This window comes from Pomacea canaliculata, linkage group LG10 (assembly GCF_003073045.1).
Source record: "Pomacea canaliculata isolate SZHN2017 linkage group LG10, ASM307304v1, whole genome shotgun sequence".
NCBI lineage: Eukaryota > Metazoa > Mollusca > Gastropoda > Architaenioglossa > Ampullariidae > Pomacea > Pomacea canaliculata.
The window spans coordinates 8,497,941-8,522,514 of record NC_037599.1 but is presented as its reverse complement, the minus strand read 5'-3'; the positions used below and the strand labels follow the sequence as shown (position 1 = coordinate 8,522,514).

The window sequence follows — 24,574 nt, the reverse complement described above, 5'->3', positions numbered from 1 at the left end:
ACACAGAGTCGGTTGCAACTGTTGCTTTAGTTCAAACGGTTCCAGATCTTTAAGATTGCCTGGTACATGTTTCTCTCTCCGTGCAAATATTAGAGACCTTCCAAACCAAATATCTGGGGATATTCTGGCCAAGCATAATCACCAAAAGAGAAATTCCCAAAAGAGCCAGCTGCACAAATATGGCAAACATAATACAGAAAAAGACGGAGGTGTCTATGGCAGTGGTTCTCAAAGTTTTTCGGACCGCGGCCCACTTTACTTAAGTAAAAACCATGGCGGACCAAGGCCTAAAAATCAGTCTGTACTATGAATTTCAAATTTAAATTGCCGCATTTGTTTCATTTTAATTCAAAACTAAATGAACTTCTGTGACAGTAGTATAGTAATAAGTTGACATAAAACTACGTGTACCTCGTTATTTGTAATTAAAATGTTAATAGGAGGAATGCATCACTTTAACCATCACTTTGCTGACATATGACGACTGTCAGCCGCGGACCACCTGACTTATGCCCGATGACCACTAGTGGTCCGCGGACCACACTTTGAGAACCACTGGTCTATGGGATGCATACAGAATGGAACCTCACCCACAATAGCCCTTCATTGGACAGTTGATGGTAAGAGGAAACGTGGTTGGCCCAAAGAAATAGGGAAGATCAAAGTGAATCAGAACGGAAGAACCAGAAACAAACCTAGAACAACGTAACTAAGCTCCATGTTATCAGATAAAAATGTAAGATTCTAGTGGCTGTCTTATGTACCACGTAGGTCACTAAATAAGTATACCTCGCCCGTGACATTTTCCTGCCAAGCAATCTGTAGACCTTATATATAGTCTTTTCCATGTCTTTTTAACCGCATTTGTCTGAGTAGACGGTTTAAAAAAAAAAGACAGTGTTCATTATTCCAGTTTCACATTTACTACAAAGGGAGCGTGAGTCGAATCGTGGGTTCAAAAAGATACCGTGGTGTAAGAACAAGGGGAACAGCCATACCCGCATAAAAGATACCGAGGAGGCGAGAATGTGAGCGTTCTTCACTGTCTGCATGGAGTTTGCCCACTCCCCTCCAAAAAAAAAAAACAAACAAACCACGAGCATCTTCCTACGCCACTGAGAGAGCGTACTGTTTCGTATGTTTAGCTCTAGAACCGAGACAAAATTTGGCACCTGTCAACAAACCGGCATGGTTTGCTTGTCGGGTACCTACCGAGTGATCGTAGTCCAGAAAAAACTTCGGTAGTGAATGGGCCCGCGACACTGTACCCGAACTTTCATTAACACGACTGAAAGCCAACGCCTGTCCGCCCAGCGGACCTGCCATACGACTCTTTCAAGCGGCGTTTTGTGTCCACGGTTGGCTGAGTTTTCGACAGTGTTTTCATATTATTTATTTATTTTTATATATGACTACACCCCGATTCGCTCTTTGAAGGTATACCCACGACGAGTCCCGTTTTCTCTTTGAGAACTATCGATCTCTTCGCGCTTCACTTTCTTATTTTCTTTTCTTCATGTTCACAGCGCCATGCCCTCGTCTCCTAGACGTGCATGTAATCGCACTTTCCGTCTTCAGGTTAGTGTCAATAAAAATTTGTTTGTGTATTTGTTGTGGGATTGGCTCAGTGCTATAGCAGTACAAGCGCGCCGTTTTGACGCGATTATTTTTCAGGATCTTCCTTCTCAACGACTTTTCCTCCCGCGTTCGCGTGCGCGCCATCTCCAAACATATGTTTCTACCCTTGTGGAGACAGTCGACTGTCACAGCTTCAGAACAGACCCCCATCCAAAAAAAAAAAAAAAACACGTCACACTAAAGCAAAAAAACAAAAACAACAACACAAAATAAAACAAAAAACGTCACGGTGACGGGTGACAAGACAGTGTCAAGGCTTTTTGCTTGACCTCACCACGGAGCGGTTAGACGATTGCACTCAACTTGTATAAATGTCAGCTACGGCAGTTGTCGGGTGCTTCTGACACGCACACAATCTCTTCATAGGAGCGACTACCAACGGGTAGGGTGGACGAAAAAAAAAAAAAGTGGGAAGAAATTGCAAGCGCGGGAGGGACAGAGAAGCGGTCGAGGCAGCAACCATCCAGTCGGCGCAGTAACACGGCCACGGCAACGAGTGAGAGTGATTTGGTCGCCGGGTGTACATACGGGGGGCGATCTGACGGGTAGCCACAGAAGTGCACGGCCTGTGGGCGAGAGTGAGGCGAGGGAGGGCTGAAGTATCATGCTGTAACCCAGGCCCGCAAGCATGCCGAAACTCGGACGACGGGTGAGTGTGCTTGGCGTCTACTACTGTGTGTCCGACTCCTCCCTGAGAGGGATTTAGAGCTTTTGCTGTTCCCTTCTCTACATTTTTATTTCCTTTTCTCTCTCTTTCTCTTTTATTTCTCGAGGTTAATGCGATGACTCTTAATTTGACAGGCTGTCGTAAAATTAGGAACCGGCGTGCTGGGTAATGGCTGATTGTGTAGATGTATAATTTTAGACAGTTTATTGGCATCCCAGAGATTCTGAAGACCGAAACGCCTATAGTAGTTCGGGCACCCATGGTTTTGTAAATCCACGTTGGGGGCTTCCAGTGTGGAGGGGAGGTTAAAGATCACAACCCTTCCACCCCCTCTTTTTTTTTTAAAGGCAGGTGGACTGACAGATTCATGGGGATGAAGGCTGACTTAGTAAGTTGATCTTCAGCCTTTCTCAGTCGGCGATTGCCAACAAAAGGGTCCGAGATACAAGGAGACAATGCACCCTGTTCATTAGATTGCTGGAATGCAATGGCTTCAACGGCGCTGAACGACGTCCTTTGTTACTGGTGACATTAAGTGAACATAAAGGTTAAACTGATCGAGGCTATGCTCTTATTGCTGGCCTCACAGAAAGCTAAAAAAACAATTGTGCAGAAATGATGACTCAAAAAAACCGGACATTCTTTGAGTCTTATTCAAGAGAATGCGATAATTTCACGAATGGACTGGTGAGCCGAAAGAAAAACAATCCTGTCCTCATTAGTTAAATTATTGCAGCTTATTAAAATATGATAAAAATAGAAGCTTATGTGGATTACAGATGCTTAACAGTCTTATCTTACTTTCAATCCTCTAAAAACTGCTAATAAAGGCTACACAAAAATTTTAAGCTCATTCAGTTATGAAAAACAGCTTTTTCAAAGACCTTTCACGAGTTCGCATTACATATTTATTTGTATAAACTTTAAGTGACGATATTTTATCTAACATTGACAATTTTGCGTGCGAAAGAAGACCTTAATATAATTTCTATAGCAATCTTCACGAGAGTGGTTTTTCTAAGCGAGCCATAGTGTCCACACACATAGCATCAAAAGTATTTGATGTTAAATTGTATTAATTGTATTGATTTATTGAAAAATTATGTTGTGATGGGATGGGGACGCGAGGGCGGGGTAGCGGTCGGATGGCGCTGGAGTCCTGTTAGCGATCATCATGCGAGGTCTCGCACTTCATCACTGTCAACTAGCTCCAACTCTCAGACCCGGATTGCAGGAGCTGTCTTGTCTCCTTTAACGCACATAAAAAAAATGTCTGTGGGGATGGTTCTTTGTGAGAAATTTATGGATGTTTTTGTATCGAAAGTGGATACGACGTTATGCTATCCATCCCCAAAAAAGGTTACCCTTGTGTTTGAGCTTCTTGCTTCACCAAGCATGAGACCAGACTAACTGGGTGGCGAGGATCGGGTAACAAGCTCACGCCAACATTACTGGGAAACAGCTACATATATGTCTGGTAAACGTGGGTAACAGTCTCTGCATTCGAAGTTCAAAGTTAAGCTTATAGAATCCCATAACTATCAGTGGTAAGGATATATACTCTTATTTAGAGCAGGATATGCGCTTTTACCCTCACTAGCATACCGGGTACCCGTTTTTGCTGGGTGGGCGCTGGGTTAGGTGAGTCGCTAGGGAGGGAAAAAGCCAGCATCGAAACGCTAAATTTCTTATCTACGGGCTCATTTATTTCCTCTTCATGTCAGTTTTAGTCTCTTTAATTCGTTGCTGTACATGTATGCTCGGAATTATTTCTTGTATTTAAAATTTTTTTGTTTGTTTATTGAGAAACATAACTGTAATCACGAGCTAGTGTTGTTAATAATAGGCTGATGTTGTTAGCAACGCAAGAAACTAACACTATGATTGACCCATGTTGTTTAGAAGGAGAAAGAGCCACTAATCTACTCGGATAATAACAATAATAATAATCGCAAGATTTTTCTAGCGCATATTTACACTCGTAAGGACCATGCTCGTAGCGATTAAGAGGGAAAACGAGACATGGACAACGTACGAGGATTGAAGAACAAACAAACAACATATGAACGATGGAAGGATAAGCAACAGACCAACAGTACTGATGACAAATAGAGAAAAAGACAAAGAGGAACCAAGCAACAAGGACTGATAGTATCATGATTTTGCACAGGAAGACGAGTAGGGAAGTGGTAATAAGAGAAAAAGTGGGGAAGGGTGTGACAAAGGACTAACATTGTGTGGACTGTTGTTAGGAGTAATGCTTGCTTAAGATACATTTTCAGTGAACGTTTAAAAGATTCAATCGTGGGTTTGTGTCTGATATGGAAAGGGAAAGAGTTCCATTGTTTCTCTGCACAATATCTAAAATTCCTGTGACCAAATGTTGTTGTTCTGGTGACAGGAATAGTTAAGAGACGGTCGTCAGACGATGAGCGGAGTTGTGTAGCTGTGATGTAAAGGAAGAGAAGTTCAGAGAAATAATCAGGGCAGGTGCCACCAAAGAAATTCAAACACAGCACGGACAGTTTGTACTAATGCGAGAACGGATGGGAAAACGAAGGAGAGGGGTGGCGTGGTCCCGTTTCCGAGCTCTAAGTACCAGATGTGAAGCGAACTTTTATACTTTCTGGAGTTTGTGAAGAAGGTATTCAGGGCAAGCAAGGAGTTGCAGTAATCAAGCCGAGAAAAAGCAAACGCACTGTGTGTGAATAACGATAAAGGAAGGACGGGGGCTGGGGGGAGACAGCTATTAACCACACAGTTGCCAGAATGTCTCAATCGCTTTTATCTACAGCATCACAATCCGAGCAGAATGCTCTTTTTGTGATAAACAACTATAATTTAAAAAAGATGACATTTATCAGTTATCGTTTGTCATTAAAAATGAATTTCATCCACATTCTCAAGTCCATGCGTGGGACACCAGATCACAAGCACAATAATGATTATGCTGAAAATGTGATTTTCCTCGCATTCTCTTCTTTCTTTTGCCTTCCATAGTCATCGTCATTGTTGTCGCCATCGCCAATGAAAACTCTACCGCCGATTTCACCCCCTACCCCCGCAATTGGTCCCAACTAATAGATAAGTGTATTAAAATCCCCTTTGGGGTTGAAGGTTACTACTAATTATAGAACTTACATAGCGCTGTTCATTAACAGTTCGTTATTAGACCTGCCTACATGTCTATAAACTGGAAATAAAGGACTCGTGAAACATAGAGACATGACCACATTCTAACAAGACAAATTATCACAGGCAAGTACTTCACGGGTGCAATAGGTACATAGTGTAAACGAGTTATCGTTTTTATGGTCTGATGAGAGACAGGTGGGGTCCGGGAGTGAGGAAAACAAGATGAAAGAGAAGACAGGGTAGTTAACAGCAGGCACCAGAAGATGGGAGTACGGTGTCGGCGATCTCATTTCAAGTGCTCACAATATTCTAAAAAGGCATGGGTGGAAGAGACAGGTAGATCAGATAAGCTGACGAGGAAATCAGGTTTGAAATCTGAATAATAAATAAATCCACTAGGAAATAAACAATAATGTAGAAAGGAGGCAAGCCTTCAGTGGTTAAGCTAACGGATATCACTCTTCATCCACCACGTCACTCTCCTCGGATTTGAGGATAATGAAAGTGTCGTACCGTCGACGTTATCAATGCAGTGGTTATTGCCTGTCCTGGGTTCAAATCTCGCCATTGGCACACTATTCTTTGTTTGTGCGTGGCACCTGTTTACAGGACTGGCAGCTTGGCCATGATTTGGCCTTTGTTGTTGGCCAGCAGTAAATACCTATTGAACCCTTCTTCCACCCACACACACACCGCTTCCTATTTCCAGATTAAAAGACTGTTGACGACCAGAGACCGGGGGCTTCAGTTAGTGACGTAAGACGGACACGCCAGGCCTTCTGTTCTCCAGCTGGTCTCACGGTATCAATGTGCGACTACAAAGCAAGTGGACAAAACTATCAGCGCTCGGCTTTTCAATGATTGTATTCATGAAGCGAGGGAAAGTCTTCAGTTCCTGGGAAATTAAAGGCAAGCGTCTTGTCTCCGTAATTATAAAGCGGATCAAGACTCCACGGATGTTGTTGACCCTTGATAAGCAAAGATCCCCTGGGATAAAGTAACATAAAACAGTATTGACAGGGTCTGGACAGTTTGTTTTAACCACGGAGACAAGAAGTTTGTTCTTTTTTTCCCCCATTTTACCCCTTTGGCAACGACTTGCCTTCTCTTCATAAATACGACCTCACAGGGGTTACCTAAATACCTGAATACTTTCAACTATTTTCCGACTCACCTTGATGCGAGATCTTGCTCCCATACCTTGATGTAGTATGCATATTTATTTATATATTTTGGTCTATATCACCGGCATGGAGACAGACATAGTTATAAAATACACTGGTGTGCAGAGAAAGAACTGACTCGGTTATATCATAGAAAGTTATGGTGGGGATGGAATGATCATATATCATAGAACGTACCAGGATGAAGAGGATGAGACTGAGCCGATTTTGTTACTGAGTATATTGGTACGAAGAGAAGAAACCTAAACCAGTTTCATTACTGAATATAATGTTAGCAAAAGAAAGAAATTTCAAGGGTGGTCGATGACGATGTCCTCCACTGATCCGGTAATAACACCTGGGTTGGTGTAAAGGGAGAATATTACATGCACTGTTGCACATCATACATCACTGTCTCCAAGACGGATCGTTGACGCAAGTCCCAACAGCACAGCCATTGTTAAAGGACCAGTGAGGTGCAAAATGGTTTTCTAATGATCGGGTAGAGCCCAGTGCTACCCCAAGATACTATATTCTCCTTTCTGGGGAAAGGACCCCCTTCCGTTCTCGAGATAAGCATATACAAACGTCATAATGAGGTCAAAAACACGGATAGTGCACCGAGACTTTGACATTAGGCGTCAGCCGGTGGGTCAGCTGGCAACGTATGTTAATTAGACATATCACGTCACGATTGTCCTCTTTCTATGCATTGTGACGTCAGGTGTATAATCAGCCAATAGAAGAGGTCTATTGTACCTTACTAGTCTTGTAAGCTGTAACCATACAATATGTCTCACGTTTTATTGTAATGTTCATTAGGAAAAAGACTCGATACCCTGCCGGGACCACTGTGAGGAGTTACACATTCTCCTCAGTCACTGAATTTTCTCCGGGTACTTTGGTTTCCTGTCTCGTGTTGTGGGTATTTAGAAGTTCAATGATATTCGATTGTGACTTTTTATATATACACACATGGGAACTTAACTCTTGCTTTAGCGTATCTCAATGAAGCTGTGGTAACACTGGCTTAGTTATATGACTTTTTATTAGAGTCGCAGTGTTCAAACGTATGTCGGCCAAGTTAAGTCAGAACTTAACTGTATTCTGAAAGTAATTTTCGGTGTCTTTTTATGTGTATATATATCTGTACGAACGCGCGAACGTTGGATAGACAGGAAGCGTTAGAGAATCTGACTTTCAGCGATGGCATTTTTCCAGAGGTAATTTAAACAGTTGGGGCTAATACTTCGGTGTTCAAGTAGCTCTCTGTAAATCGAATTCACACAACGGGGTCACATAAATTGCAGTTTTATCGGTCGGAAAAGTCAAACGAGTCAGCTGTAGATACGATTGTACTTGTAGAGATAATCGCAGGAGCTTGCAAATATATTCGCAAGTTTGAATCGTGAAAGCCGTGGCCATTTCTTGAGGACCCTTTTCAAAAGTACAAAAACCATGGGGTCAGAGGTTGCTAAGGGGGTTACTAAATGGAAGCAATTTTCTTGCCAAGTCAAACGGTCTTGTTATAACATGGTCAACATCAAAAGCGCAGTTTAAACAGACGGACAAGTGTATACCTTACTTAGCGTAAATCGCCATTGTGATGATATTTTTATGAACACTGGAAAAGTGTGCTATACTCCTTTAAAGATGATAACTTGATGAAAAGAACAACGATGAGCATGGTTTGACCTTTGCCGCAGTGTTATCGGATGGAGCTTAAGGTTAAGTTGATGGTAGTGCAGACAAGCAGGGTAGATCGCATTGAAAATGTAGATCAACCACCCCATATCACCGTCGCCGTCTGTATACAACTGTGCGTCCTTTCACTGGGCACCCGTACAGGTCCTGCCAGAGGACCAGTCGTTCTGTGGTTAAATAGATGACCCTCCTTTATGTGTCTTAGATACGCTTTATCTCGCCGTCATCGATTATTCACTTTGCACAAAAATCAGTGTTTCTTATGTTCATTTTGATGCCCTCCGACCTTTACATTTGCAGAATCATTCAACAGTTTTTTAACTTGCATTATTTCGGGGTTTTCCTAATGTGTACTTTGTTTTTCCAAACATTGTTGCTCTCATTTTGTTATATTTATAGTAAATACGTTTACTATAGTCAGGTATATATTTAGACAATAATCAGGTTACCTGTACACATCTTACCAAAGTTATCTTCTTTGGTTTTATCTCTCATGTTAAGAAGTATCATAACCATAATAACAAAATTCTAGGAACATACCAACTGTTTCTGGAAAGATTTTTGTTTGTTACTGATAGAGGTCACATATTGTTGTACAATAAATCCTGTTTTGAAATGCAATTTACTACTAAACTTTTTATGATGTTTCATTTCTCTAAAGAGGATTAAAAATGTTTTCATTACCCGAAGTTGAAGTATTTATTCTTCGTCATAAACACATAATTGTGGTGAATGTAAACCAGAACCCATTTATTTAATGATCGGTTGCGCAGATATGACATTTAAATTTAAAGACACACCATGCAAAATGATAACAGAGAGAAATGCGAGTGAGGTGAGAAAACCCATTAGCTAATCGTAAATCTGGGTCAGATGACTAGACTTTGTGAAAGCTCATAAAATGTGAGCCGTCACAGCTGACTTTCTTCAAGGTTTGGATTCAGGTTTCTGACCATGTCTTCTGTTATACTGCTGCTCGTGTTGCCACAATGAAGTTCATGAGCTTGTCTCCAAGGCTCCGCTCCCATACTTATGTCAGGGCTTCTTACGCACCGATGACACCGTCAGAAAAGTTTCTCCGATTTCTGCGGTCGACTTACAGCTTTACAAAACGTATCACTTCTTGGCAGCTGCCATAACAGCACAGGCCGAGCCATTCAGTTACTTGACATACTTCTGCCGACAGTAGTTCTCACCAAGAAACTGGGAAAAGCCTCTGTGGCTTTGATCTCCCGTATCGAGGAAGCTTTGTGGACGCTTACCACTCGTTTGAACCATGTTCTCGCGTGTTCTAAGCTTTCAGAAGTCAGCGAGTACAGCAAACTACTTATCTCGACTGGTGTTGAGGAGGAGCTACCCAGCACTCTGCCTCCCCTGTCCACCCGACCCCCACCACCACCACCCTCCTGAGTTTCCCTTGCAAGATAAGTCCACTACTGACAAAAGGTGAGCAGGAGAATCAGCGAAGGTAGTAACCACAAAGCTGAGGGTAAATATCTCCTGGAATTCACTAAATCTGTCAACATGATTCGGGTGGATTCCTCACCTTGAGTCTGTTGCAGTACTAAATAAGAAGAGAAATGTGTTTTGAGAGCTCTTGCTGTTCATAGCAGCACGCACACACACACACATGCACACACGTATAAACACACAGAAGCACGCACAAAGTAAAACAAACAATATATCTTTGTTTAAATACTTTTTTTGCTAAATACGTATATACTTTATGGCATTGCTTGGATTTTATCTCTCTCCTCATTCACTGCTTGGTAAAGTTCTCAATCATTTTACAGTATAGAACTGAGCTATAGCAGGGAACTCTCGTACGACAGGCCAGCTGTACTGATAATGAAAGTCCTCAGCGAAAAATAAATCCATACGTTGAAACGTGAGCTGTACTCTATGTTGACAGGTGCCAGCGTGCTAAACCAGTTGGTTAGCAACAGCTACCGTCGGATAGCCGGTCTGGCATGATCTCCAACACAACAATACATCCTGCAACTCCAAGAAATAGGAATGCATTTATGTCGAATATGAAAAGCTGCGAGCGTATACTTGACAGTTCACATAAAAACACTACTCTGCTTTGTTGACCAGTGGGGTTTGCATGTGATATCTGTGATATCTGTGCTGACAACATTTCAACTGCGACCAGAGCCGAAGGGAAAAGGAGTTCTTCATTGATGTTTGGAGCTTGGTCTGGCGGTGGGATGTTTTTATCTGGGTATAGACACAAAAACAGCAAAACCTGATCCCTTGGAGGTCTCCATGGAGACCTTCTGTTCCACCTTGCCAGCTTCGTGGTCCAAGAACACGCTAGTTTTTTTTTTGTTTTTTTTTTAAAGCCAGTTTATACAATTGGTAGTGAAGGCAGCAACCTTTCACTGTCACTCTTTGTCCGATGACAGTCGCGTTTAAAAGCAACGTAGCGAGGTCAACGATAGTCGATATGTGAGACGTCCTTGTGTATAAGCTACTTGTATACAGTGTAAACACGAGGTAGGACTGTTTGCTGTGGTGGTGGCGGTGGTGGTGGCTGTGGTGGATGGTATATTGGGACTTTGACGCTTCTGACGACGAAATGGCGTTTGGTAAGGTGAGCACATGGCTAGTGTTCTAATCGTCGGATCATTAACGCCACTTTCAGACGTTAAAGGGGACTCTGTCTTATCGGCCTGATAGCTTACTCGTTTCCTTGTGCCTGCGGTCTGTGTCGCGCTGCCTGACGTGGACCCTGCCCGTTGCGACGGTACATACCAATCGTCGAGCCCCCACCTTGCTACGTGGCCATAGTCACTCATTCAATTAGCCGGACTGCTCTGCATGTTCTCGTACAATTCTTCTACAAAATCGGAGTAAATAGTCATATCACTGGTACATGACAGCCATGGCATGGGTGTGGCCTGTGACTCCAGACCTCGAGAAACACCAGGGACAAAAGGTATTTATCCAGCGTTTTGATTATATATTTTTAGAGGGTGGGGTGGTGGTGACGGTAGACTGCATTGTTTTATTGATATCAGTTCGAATGAATCATGGTGCAGGGATTGTCTGCAGTTGAATGGCATTGTTGTGTTTGTTCTCGACAAACTCTCGGCTTTGGCGTTGGACCTAAATTAGCTGTTGATTCCCCACCATGCAGATGAAAGATGATAATAAATTTCATTCCCTGAGGCCTTGTGTGCACACCACAGGCCCCTCGCTTCCCAGGCACGCCGCCTTTATTTAGTTATCATATCAGTGAGTGAGAGTTGCACTGCACAGTAGTAGCATTTAAAGGCAAAACAGACGCTGTAGATGACAACGTCTCTGATCAGAGGACGATATTATTGAAGTCCACTGAACCATGGTCGATCGGTTATTGAGCCCCGACCTTGAGCAAGAGCGAGAGAATTTGGTGGTGGTGGTGGTGATGTGTGGGGGGAACAGACGGGGAGAGATTCACCTACCCATATTAACGTTGACGGTACGCGGTTCAGTGATCTCCTGGTAATGAAGTAGAAAGGTGCAAAACATGAACCACTTTCTGTTAGGAAAAACATGGGTGGCATATATTAAGCTGAAGTACAGCCGATTTCACATTTTCCAGCTTATAATTTCGAAAATTCTCTAATGGCAATAAATAGGAAATTCAAGCAATTCAGGTTGGCTTTAAAATCTCCTTGCTCTGTTTATCCTCTATCCCCCCGGGGAGAGAGTGATAGAGAGGAAGAATGAATGGGTGGGTGCAGAGGAAAATAGACTGCCTTATCACGATTCGATCTTCCGTTTCTACAGCTCACAGGTCCAGAGAAAAATAAAAACATGTGGGTTTGTCATCCTTCTTGGCAACAGAGAGAATGGAAGTGTACTCGACCGCGCAGTTCAAATCGATCTCCTGACAATCATGGGGAATGAAGAGCTGATAACCTTTTTCCTTTGGTAGTCACTGAAGTGTCAAATATCCTTGGACAGTCTCATATAATTTAGACATCAGTCATCACACTTTTCAATGCTATAGGCTCCAAATAAAAGAAGAGCATATGCTTGGTTACCCGATGTCCTTATCATATTCTGTCTTTCAATAGTGAGGATTGCAGACGGTCAGTTTAGTAGCTGTACAGGCACATAACAATTAGTAGTAGAAGTTTTAAATGGATATTATTACCTTGCTGGACAGCGGAAAGATCAAGGGCACACAGTTTTTCTGGCTCATGTAACCTTAAACCATTTTTTCTGAAATCATTATTATTATAATCTGGCTTTTGTTTTATGCCACTGATTTAGCAAGTCATGTTTACTTGAAGCAACATATACAAGCATGGACACACATACAAGGATGCAAACACCATGTTCATCAATGCCTTTCAGTGTCAGATAAACATAAACACACTTCATTCAATTAAGATTAAAATAAATGTTTTAAATGTTTTCCCATAAGCAGTTCGATCCCTTCCACAAAAATATTTACCAGTTCAGTTATTTCAATTATTTCATTCTTGTTTTAAATTGATCGAGTAATACCTGATTATCACTTGATTACAGAGTGAGGCTTCATTACTAGACCACGTCTACAACCTCAGCCTTACCACACGAGATGCTCCATTTGGAACAGACGACACACCCGTCCTCAAGGACAAAATTATTGGAGGCCGATACGTGTCTGTCATCGAAAGACCAACTGGGGAGTAAGCAAAACTCTTTGTTTATTAAGTGCAATAATTGAATATAATATACAAGAAATCACTGAATGCGCTGTAGGTCAGGGTTGCACTAAAGGCAGCCTTTTCAAGTAATACTTGTTATATGGTACTGCAGGCTTGCAAGTTTTTGAGCTTTTTTGCACACAGATGGGAGAGTGAGAGAATTGAACTGAATTATTTATTTGGTGGGTCGGCGACCCTTTCAAAACAGGGCGTGGTATACATTTCGTCCTCGGCAGTAGAATATACACAAGTAGAATATGTAAATTACATGAAATGCATAAATATGTTCGTATCGTTTCAATCATCTAGCACTTACACTCCTACCAACCATTCTTCATTTGCCCTCTCTCTCATTTTCCACACCAGAGAGTTATTGAGTAATCTAAAATTCAGAATTAATCTGTGACAGGAATGGTTGCAGGTGTCATAGCACATTGACATGGTTCTTTTAGAATAGATTTGAAGGTGCCATAGAATATCTCCAGTATCCTGTACACTCACCTTGAAGATCCTATCAACAATGAAGGATATTATTTAAAATGACTGGTATAGCGATGAAATAACTTCATCTAAAATTCAAGTAGCCAGCTTAGTTTGCAACTTGGATATATGGCTACACAACTACAAGCTGCCTTGCAAACAACAAAATCCACTGAAACAGAGATTTACTGTTGCCTTTATTCACATTATGAATGTCATTTTACCAATCTGCATGGCTATTGATGTGCAACACAACAGATCGTGACAAGGCACTCAAACAGAAGCATTAACTTTGCCCCTTCTGGACAAGAAGTTCATCTAGCAATGCACCGAGGTTGGTCTCAGGCACCTTAGAAAGCACTCTTTCTTTCATGTTGTTTAGTAACGCCTTAACCAGAGGGTGCCCGAAAGCATGAATACAATTTATACACACTGTTTCCTTCAACATGAGTGGGTGTGATCTATGGCACAATATGGCTTGACTGTGATCTGTCATTCCTTTTATTTGAGGGGTTATCGTGTCTCTAGGTGAGGCACAACAGCTTTCCTGTTTTCTTTGCATGGTAATAGTTTAACAAACAAGGTTCTGTTTATACTGTACGTGTGATATGTCACTTCTCACTCAAATAAACATTTCATTTGAATCTCTCTTTTAATCACACAACTTGTAAATTAGGAAGATGGATTCTTACACAGACATCTCTCTCCAACTCCACAAATGTATTCCATAATGCGCAAGATCTAAAATATCAAAAGCCCAATGCCCCACTCTAAAGTACCTAGGGTAGGTATAATTGCCTTTGTCTTTCACATAGCAACAACCAGCATGGTGACTAGGCCATTTAATTTGTCCATGACTCGATCATTCTCACACCTGCTTAACTACTGAGGTTCTTTTTTCTGTTTCAAGGAAGGAATACTCTTGAAATATCAAATGTCATAAATTTTTAATTACTGTAATTCCAGTTTATGATTCTTTAAAAGAAACACAATTTTCAGAAATCTTCCTAATTGACAAAAGCTTTTTTTTTCAGGACGATACCACGCTATGAAAAATTATCTTTAGTGTCTGATAAACCAAACTATGTAGATCCCCAAGCACTTTCAGACTTTTACAGAAAATACAACAAGCCTTATCAGGTGGGTCATTCTTTGTAATCATTATAGTCATTTTTTTTTATAAAAGAGCAATTAAGCAGATAAAAGCTTCTTTGCTAACATATTTTGCATGTAATGCTAACAAATGATGTAATTAACAATTGTTCGCTGCAATGTGTACCAGTTTTCATTTCTGGATATAAAATATTACTTACAGAATTAGTAGAATTGGTTTTAATGGTTATCTTGTTCTTTATTGCCAGAAGTGGAAACACAGATAAAAATCAATCTTTTAGAATTAAAACCATGCTGCTACTATCATTTATTGACATTGAAAACCTTTGTATGAATACATAAGAATAGAAGATATAAACCTCTTTGAGCAATATTAAGAAAATTAGCATTTGAAATAATATGGGACTTCTCACTTTTAATTTTGAATGTCACTGAAGTCTGATTATGCTGTTAATGTGAGTGTCTCATTTTATAATCTGCAACAATATTCCTGTGGAGGACTTCCTAATATTTGTTCCAGGACCCCTTCATACAAAGCAAATCATCTGGCAGGCTAACAAATTTAATTTCAAAGCGGCCTGATTCTAAAGACATTTTCTTCCGCTACCCAACACTGCCTCCAATCGAAGAAAATCGCCTGCGCAATATGCAGATTTTTCCACTGTGTTTGAGCCTGAGGCATGGACAAAAGAATTTCATGAAAGCAACAAAGAAAAATGATTTACCAAGGAAACAGTACAGCCCTGCTGAGGAGATTCAGGGCAATGGTCGTGCAGGTGTAAAGGCTTTGTACAACCCTCGCGGGTCAGGGGCTTATGGGGGCAGGCAGCCAGACCCTGTTGGCAACTCACCACGGCGAAAATTTGACAAACAAAGGGAGGACCGTTTATCTAGAGAGGAATTCAAAGAGAAGCTGATGAACATGTTGCCGAAAAATGTTTTTCTTCCAGAGCAGCCTCTTGTGCTGACAAAAGAGGATGAGGTACAGTATATCTGAAGGAACAATTAAAGTTATAGTGAATACCATCAATGCAGCAAACTAAAAACAAAATAAGTAATTTTTTTTTTATTAGAAACACTTTTATTTAAAATGTACTAAAAAGGGTACAATCCTTTTATTCCTTAGGTCTCAGGATTTTCTTTAACACATTAAACTTAAAATGTAAAAATGTTAGGGGCACTCTTGGAAAATATTTTAAAACATATAGTAACGTTTTATTTATTTATTTTACTCTGTAACTTTATTCCTTTCTTATAGGCCGAATTAGGGGAGATAGTTATTGTACAAGAGCAGCAGTTACCTATCTCACCTAATTTGACATATAAGTTATCATACAAAATTCAAAAAAATTCTTTTACTACTTGTGGAGTGCTGGAAATTAATATTTCATTGGCAGCAGAAATAAGTAACTGGTGAAAATTTCATACCTCTAGGACATGGGAAGTGGGTGAAAAATCAATAACAATATTCCAGCCACACACAGAGTTCAATAAAGTGTGCAAAAAAACAAAAAGAGACAGGCTTTATTTAATAAATTCTCAACTATTAATTCCAGTCCTACATAATTGTGGCAGCTGATATTTTACATTAGTGCTTTATGTGCATTAACAGCAAAATGGCTTGACAAAATGGAGAGTTCTGTTTTTGATTTTTTTTTTCTTTTGCAGGTACAGTTGTTAGAAGTCTTAGCTGAAGAGATGGCAGGTTACAGTCCCCTAAAACTAAGGGATATCTACCTTGACATTGCCAACACAGCAGACAAACAGCTCAGTGGCTACTGCCAATATCAGGATCTCTACTACTCCATGTCTCGGCAAATGGTTTGTTATTTTATTTCTGAGTACTCATAATGCATTTATGGATGTATAAGTTATACATCATGAGCACATAACCACACAAATGCTGCAGATTCAAAATGAATAATATATTATTTAATTATTGTTCTGCTCTGGTCTCTGTTGCTAAAGTTATTAGATTACTGTTTCAAAGCAGAACCACATGAAGTCTGTTCTCTCTTTTTGAATTCAGTTCAACATGCCAGCAGACCTTCTTCAAGTTACAGCTGCCATGTTTGTCTCATCAGACAGACCAACTGGAGATGTGGATTATGAGAGGTTCCTCTCCTTCCTTGGCCTTGCTCTAAAACATGCAGAGCAGTAAGTATTTAACCACCTTGATCACAGCTGATGACAATCCCCTCCCAACCACCCCATATCCCACTCTTCACACACACACACACAAATTCAGTTAAGAAAAGAAGGAAAAGGCAAGTATGAGATTAAAAAAAAAAGAGCCGATATCATGTGGAAGAATGTTACATGAGACATAACTTTCAGAGTAGAGGTTTCTTTTGTCATACCATAATGACCATTTGTTGATCAGCCTTACAGCTCTTCATTACCATGTTCTTTCAGCATGTTACGAAACAGTAAGATCAGAGTTTAAAAAGTTTCTTTTTTCAGGAAGATTATATCTGTCAATTTCTAATGGTCTTTTAATCTTTGGCAATGTACTTGTGTACCAGAAAAATATATTGTAAAAGTCACTGTTGTAGGTGTTATGTTTTCATCAGATAATTGCTCATCCATCATACTGCAGGGCTGTTCTTTGTTTACAGGAAAAATGGCTTTCACAGCAGCAGGTTGAAAACACCGTAAGTGCAGGTTACGATCCAAGGCTTTAAACTCTAATACCGCTATAGAAGGCATTCATTGCAGATATCACTATAAATAACACTGAAGTATTTGTTTCCTATGATATACTATTTCCTATGCTACGCTATCTCCTCGCAAAAGTAAATTTTGTTTAGTAAATTCTTCTTAATGTTGGATGTGTTTGAAGTATGTCATCTTGATCATTGTGTGACCACACATTGATATTATTACATATAATCCATTGATAGTGTGGTGCAGCAAGTAGAGAACTATTTCTCTGACTCTGAGCAAGCCAAGCTTGTTAGCACTGTGGAACAGCAGCTACATGAGAACGACTACATTATCAACTTTGGCAGACTTGAACATGAGCTCTCTATGGCTGATAATGTGGGTCGGGGTACACTTGACCTTCGTACAGTAAGTATGCTTGTTTTTATAAAAGACATACTTGTGCTATTCTCTGTCATTAAAATGAATATTCAATTGCATAAGTAGATCATGTTGTTGCACAATCTTAGTTTCTACAATATACTTGACTCTTATTTGTATATATCATTTCAGATAATGGATGTCTGCTATCAGCTGAATATTCCTCTTCAGAGTTCAGTGTTAAATCGCGTTTTATCAAGATGTCGACTCAATAGTTATGAGGATGCATACAAGTAAGACAAGACTATGCATATCTGTAAACAAGATATGCATGAATGTTTGCCCGATTGTGATGCCCATCTCTGCAATACAAAATCATTGTAAACTGACTGCCTCTTGTCTCTAGCAAAACACTTTGAGCTTGCCTGCATGTGGAAATGCATTGAACAAATCCTATTATTATTATAATAATACTGTTGAAGTTAAGCTTTAATTTTTTTCTGAAAATTCATTTCATAGCATCTCTATCATGCTAAGTTCCCTGTTGGCTCAATAGTGTGTTTTGCAAATTAATTGTCGACAAACTCCTTGTAGTCAACACCATTGTCAGTAATGTTACATGTGCACAGACATCTATTTTATTGCACTGTCTTTCTGTAATAAGAAAATTTCACAGTTTAATAGGATTGTTATAAATTTCTTGATGAGAGATTATTGATGCTTCTTTGTTCTTATTTTATCATCTAAACCTTTTCTTTCTTTACATTATTTATGAATCCAATGCGTGAAGCATTCAGGTGTAAGTTACTGCTGGAGAGAAAATATATATATATATATCACTTGAGTAACCTAAAATTCTGTTTGGTTTCTTTTTTTGTCTAGTTGGAAGGCATTCATAGAGTTTCTGCAAAAAGCCCAGCCAGGCAGAAAACCAGAACCAGTATACCTGCATCCAAATCCACCTGTGCATCAACCAATACAGCAGCACCAACACCGTTCACCTCCCAATTCCAGGCCTGTTACACCACTGTGGAGACGAGATGGTGTAGGTTTGCTGTAGAGTATGTTGGAGAATCCAGATCCAAAATGTAGCATGATAAAAAAATTTTAGAATTTCAAAAGTTCTTCATATTTTTATATATTTTTTTAATTCCATGCAACATTGTATCATTCCATGTTGAAGATTTAAGCAATAAAACAAATATGTCCATACAAACATTTTACTTTCTTTGTACTTCTAAACTTCAGCACAGAAAAAAGCAAATTCTATGGAAGATCTTTAACTTAACTAGAGCATTATTCTGTTTGTGTTTCATTTCCTCATTTTTCATTAAATGTTAGGCTCCACCTGACCCCAGAAGACCTCTGAATGGTTACGATGGAGATGAGAGGGATGGAGTTATCTCTCGTATGGATCAGGACATTAGGCAGCTGGAACGAAACTATGAGGTGACATTGAAATGATTTTGTTTCTTTTCATGCTAAATCTCCAAGAACAAGAGAATGTTATTTTTATTAATGCTATTTGATGGCATGGAAGACCTAAGCAAATAATTCATTTATGTAGAAGAACAAGAGGATATCAGTTAAATATTATGCTTTTCTTGATTGAATTTGGCATTCTATTGTAGGAAATGAGAGAAAGATTGCGACCTAAAAATGATACACCTTGGTTCAAGAACTTCATGGAATTTGCAAATGCTTTATATAAACTAACTAAAGAACAGAGATGGGATGGTAAGTTTTTTCAAAATTGTTATAATAGTAATAAACAAGAATAATGATTTTTATATATTTTGCCAGTCTAACTATTGGATATATACTCACCACACATAACTAACACATTAATGCACACATTTCAGAAAATGGGTCTAAAAACATACCAAGGGCACATAGAAGATTCTTTACTACTTATATCCGCTGAAGAAATAAATGAGGTGTAAGCAAAGCAAAGATACAAGCATAATAAAAGCAGCAGTCTAAATATTTATTTGCATTTTTTTTGGGCATACTTTTCAAATATTTTTTAGTGCATGTTTTTCTGCAGGTGAAAAAAGTCTAGAATGTGCTTCAGCATCACAAGCTTACATACTGACATTTTTAATGCCTACTAACCTTATAAAAAATTATGCCAGTTAATGGAAAGACCATTGTCTCGTTGCATAGATCAACTAATTGTTGGCTAATATCCACCAGCAAAACGTCTGACAATCCCTTTTAAAGCCACCCATATAATAGGGCTACTCCTTCTTAAGAAAGAACTTAAGTAAGTCATATTCATTAGCATGATTTAATTTCAAATGAATATTTGTTTTCAGGAGATTTGCCTGCAGATGAAGTTTATAAATGGACAAAAATGTACAATGAAACCTGCAATCTTGGCTTCCCTGAATACACCATCTCCAAAGCACTCAGTGATTCAAGCAAGAGCGGGAAGGTCAACATACATTCATACCTTACAAAACTGGGGAATGTGCACACCAGTGACAAGATTTAGAAGATGCAGGATTGTGAACAAACCCTAGAATACATTTATCAACTGTTAGAGCTGTTCTGTGTTTTCTATATCATTAAGTCAAAACTAATACAAAGACTGCCAGCCATAAATTTACATCATGAAGGAAATATGTTGAGGTATAGTCATGCCCCAAAATTGTGTGACCTTTTGGAAAATGTTCTTTTTCTTAACAAGAGAAAATAATTTTCATTTAAAAGGTAGTATATGCTATCTTCTGTCAAATTATTGCATGCACAAGATCTGACAATTTTCAAAACACTCCAGCTACTGTTACGAAGACCAAAAGTCAATAACTAAAATATATAAATAAATAAATTGTATCAAGTAAATTGTGCTAATGTTGAAGTTTGTGTAAAAGAAAGAGTTTCTTGAAATATGTTTCTCAGAAACTGCTAACCCATTTTGATTCAATTTTGTGTGAACAACTTTTATTAAAAACAGTTATCAAATATTTAAACCTTACTTATAGAGATTCTATGGCAGTTGATTTTACAGACAAATACTATAGTGTTCAAGCATAGAAATTGAATCTTTTATTTGTAGTTTCATTTAAATATTTGCATGTGTATATAATATATGGGTATGTTTGTGTCACTTGGGAGGTATGCATGCTTGAGAGGTTTAAGCTTTTGTCACTGATTGCAAATATTTAAAGTCTCTCAGAAACTCAGGAAATTGTAGCAGAAAAGAAAAGAAAAAGAGAAAGCATTCAAATGTTGAAACATTGATGTTTTATAATTCTTATATTATGGACAAATTTGTTTTTTTTATTTTATTATTATTGTACACACATTTTTACAGAAAAAGGTTTGCTTAATTTTTCTCTGTGATAGTCATGCTTTATTGCAGTGTATTTAGAAAATGGCATGACACAACGAGACAAATGCTATACATGTATCTGCCTCTTATGTTCTTTGATCTGTGAATCTGTCAAAAAAATCTAAATGAATGTTATCGTATTGTCATCTGTGATCTGCTTAAATTATGATGACAATCACTATGAGAATACAGGAATATGCATTTAAAATGCATTATCATCCTTTTTAAAGTTGATTTAATTCACCAGTAATCATACATTCCTATTCTTTATACATCAGGTTCAAGTACACATCAGATGTTAAGATAAAGTAGCTTATTTTTAGTCAATGCTACAATCCTAAACTCAGGAATCTGTACTTTGTCTTTTGCTGTAATTGATGATAAGTTTTTAGATTACTTTGTTTTCTTGTATCACAGATAGGGCTTCTATAAGTAATCTGCTGCTGTCATGACAGTTGTGATTTGGTCATCACTCCCAATCTTAATTATTATTAGCCTGTGTATATATAGCTGTATATATAAAGGCTGTATATATAAAGCCCAATCAAAAACTCTTCCCTGCCCCACTCCCCCACAAATTAAAAAAACCCAGCACTTTATACTTTAAAGTGTCACCTAGTTGGAATTTGATACAAAGCATCCATAATGTCACAGTTTAACATTTCAATAAATGTACGCACACTTCTTCCTTAGGAACGGAAAAACATGTTACCAAGATAATGATATCCTGCATAAAGCACTGATTGTAGTTTGTCAAATACATGTGCTATATGTATTTATCATTAGAAATGGTTTACTTTGTGAAAAGTTTATTTACATTCCATTAATTTTTTTTTTTTTTTTTGTACTTTCTGACAGGATACTTTTACCTTGAATATGCTCCAGGTTGATCTGAGGTTCCACTCCCTACAAATCTCAAACAGATTTTTAAAAAAAAAGAAAACAAAATATTTTAATGTGGTACACTTGCTTTATTTTGTTATTGCTGTAAAGCCAATAAATACTCTGCAATAAGGTCACCTGATCCAAGCAAACCTTGATCAGGCACCCTCAGCTCTGAAACTAAGGCTACAAGACAAGCCCACATACCAAAGCCTCCTCCAGGCACATGTTAGAACATTTAATTACCTGCTCATTTCCAAACACTGGTAATGTTACATTTTACAGAATTTCCTTATGTGAAAAACTGCAAAGGTTACAAATCCTACATTTCCTAACAGGACCAGATTCCTCGCAAAATAACATTTTTTCTGTAGAGTTAACATTGGATTTTCTTTTTGCAAAATGAAATTTGCTTTTTCTCTTTCCATTTTTTTGTATCAGTTATATTTCTATTTATTACTGTCTGTCAACAGCTATGACCAGGTCAGTATGTGGTTTTTACAATTAGTTTAGTCCTTGTTACTTCACGAAGAGCATAGGGCCGAATGGGTTTTTACAATAGCAACCCCAAAAAATAAAATATACATTTCTGCTGGCAATTCTCTACATCACATTAGACACAGATGTAAACTGAATTCATTAGAAAGTACTTTGATTATCTTTTCCACTCACTTCTACATCAATTAGAATAGTTGGATTATTTCTTAAATTAAAAGAATATAAATATCTGGGGAATTTATACTGAATGGTGTTTATAATTCTTACAGATTTAATGTCACCATCAAAGCTCTTTTCAATAATGTCCATGTTTTGTGGTTTTACTCATTGTCTATAATAAGGGAGGAATTTGTCTCATTTATATCAAGGAATTTAAATATGAATTTTTTTATGATTACCATGTACTTTTTAATAATGGTTTATTTATTTATTTTGGATCAGATGTGTTTGTATGATGCTTAAATATATTTTCATTCAATCTAAAATAAGGTCTGATGTGCTGCCAGATGTAAATATTGCTGTTGTTCGATTCACTGGATAACATTATGACAATAAACTATACTGAAAATAGTTATTGTTGTGTCATGAGTTAAGTCAGCAGCAATCACCATCCTAAATAAAAGGCACAAGGACTTGTAGACAATACAACTCTACAATCCACAAGGGCAATTCCAAGAGAGTGCTTGTACTATAGTAGCTTATAGAGATACAATGTAATGCATTTACCTCTCTCTCACACACACACAATTCCCAGCAACAGTAGATACAGTTGGTGACCGTAGGGCTCGAGACCATGGTGATGATCAGCTCTTCAACTTGTAAGTACAAAAAGGCGTTACGAAGCAGACGACACCGAGTCGGAAACCGCTAAAAGTTTGAACACGTCCGTGATTCGAATAAAGGTAAACACCGATATATAGCTATTCGCTATTCATGTTTGTAGTAAAAACCCTTTAATCTCAAAGTTATCATGAAATGTCTGTAGGAAATAGCTACAATTATTTAGTAGTTTTATTTGATCTTTAATGTAACTGATCGATGCGACAGACACGGTACTCGTCGTGGAAGAGAAGAAATAACAATGATCACAGAAGAATTAATACAAGTTCGTGACAATGATTGACTCATCGATGGTGACACTGAATGAATAAGCGAACAAGTAAGCTTTTATTTATCTTGCTCAAGCTCAAAAGAGGGGAAAGTATATTAATCAGTGAGACAGTTACGATCACAGTAAGACAGAAACATATCATATACATATGCAGTTATAACTATAGTTTATTCTATATATTACATTCAACGGCATTCACTTATACGAAATTGATCAATAAATCGTTTAGGCTATAGATTAGCCTTAATCATTGAAAAATTACATTTGATGTATATAACACAATTGTTGTGATGATGGTGACATACACCAGGATAATTTGTTCCACACTCTTCAAGAGAAAGATTAATTAATTTTGACAGAACATCTGGGAGTTGCCAGCTTCTTTCTACCCAACCACAGCAAACAGTTACCAGTCACCATTGATTCCAGACACCGTGTTTGTGTTTAGAGAGTTTATTGAGATTTAGGTGACATTATCTGACAATGATGGAAAAGCAGTGTTCAAAGTAAAGTAATGGTGGTTACCAAGAGTCAAAGCTCGTTCTTGGTGACACAGCCATTGTTTTGCCAATGCAGATCAAACTGCAGCTGCTGCTGTCAAGACGTTGCACAGAATTATTCATTTGTTTGGAGTGAATCTGTGTCCTGGGGTTTTCAAGTCCATTACTGACTATTTGTAAAGTGCCTCGAGTGGCTATAATGCTGGAAAAACGTGCTATACAAATGTGCTATTTATTTATTTTATTTACAAAAGATGCACTTTATATCTTTATTTTCAGCATAACTAAAGCAGAGCTTATGACAGTACAAATCCCGAAACACCTATAGCCTAAATCTTATCATGGCATCTCTCATACCAATATATATCTTCAAGAAAACTGCTCTGCATTATGGAAGATTTGTATAAATTATAGGGAAAGAACCTTGGACTAGAATTCACTTTGTTATGCTATTCTTGATAAAACAATCAATTGATTGTAACTTGAATTCTCTCAAAAAGTATTTGACATTGGCAGCACCTTATTGACTTGCCCAAACAAAACCATAACCGTATTTGTACAGTATAGTGATTATGGGGTAAACCCAAGTAACCTTGTTATCATAGCATAAATTGAGTAGCATTTCATAAGCATTTTT

At 38.5% G+C, this 24,574-nt stretch overlaps 1 protein-coding gene across 2 annotated transcripts; it reads left to right on the top strand.

Moving 5' to 3' along the window:
• Window positions 1-1,741: 1,741 nt before the first annotated feature.
• Window positions 1,742-22,896, top strand: LOC112574064. Of its 2 annotated transcripts, none has more exons than XM_025254889.1 (13): window positions 1,742-2,287; window positions 12,832-12,974; window positions 14,507-14,612; window positions 15,106-15,567; window positions 16,254-16,406; window positions 16,615-16,742; window positions 17,204-17,239; window positions 17,489-17,657; window positions 17,802-17,902; window positions 18,492-18,654; window positions 18,951-19,058; window positions 19,241-19,346; window positions 19,928-22,896. In XM_025254889.1, exons 1-13 carry the CDS (start codon window positions 2,267-2,269, stop codon window positions 20,104-20,106), a joined length of 1,875 nt encoding a protein of 624 aa, XP_025110674.1. In that variant the 5' UTR covers window positions 1,742-2,266; the 3' UTR covers window positions 20,107-22,896. The 2 variants fall into 2 exon arrangements, with proteins under 2 accessions (XP_025110674.1, XP_025110673.1); XM_025254888.1 differs by lacking the exon at window positions 1,742-2,287 and adding an exon at window positions 10,698-11,248.
• The last annotated feature ends 1,678 nt before the right edge of the window (window positions 22,897-24,574 follow it).

Bases quoted from the DNA above. Each gene is read 5' to 3' on its own strand.
- LOC112574064 (XM_025254888.1), top strand. From the start codon at position 11,186: ATGACAGCCATGGCATGGGTGTGGCCTGTGACTCCAGACCTCGAGAAA. The intron at 11,249-12,831 runs GTATTTATCCAG...ACTTGATTACAG, and splicing joins AGAAACACCAGGGACAAAAG to AGTGAGGCTTCATTACTAGA. The intron at 17,240-17,488 runs GTAAGTGCAGGT...ATCCATTGATAG, and splicing joins AGCAGCAGGTTGAAAACACC to TGTGGTGCAGCAAGTAGAGA.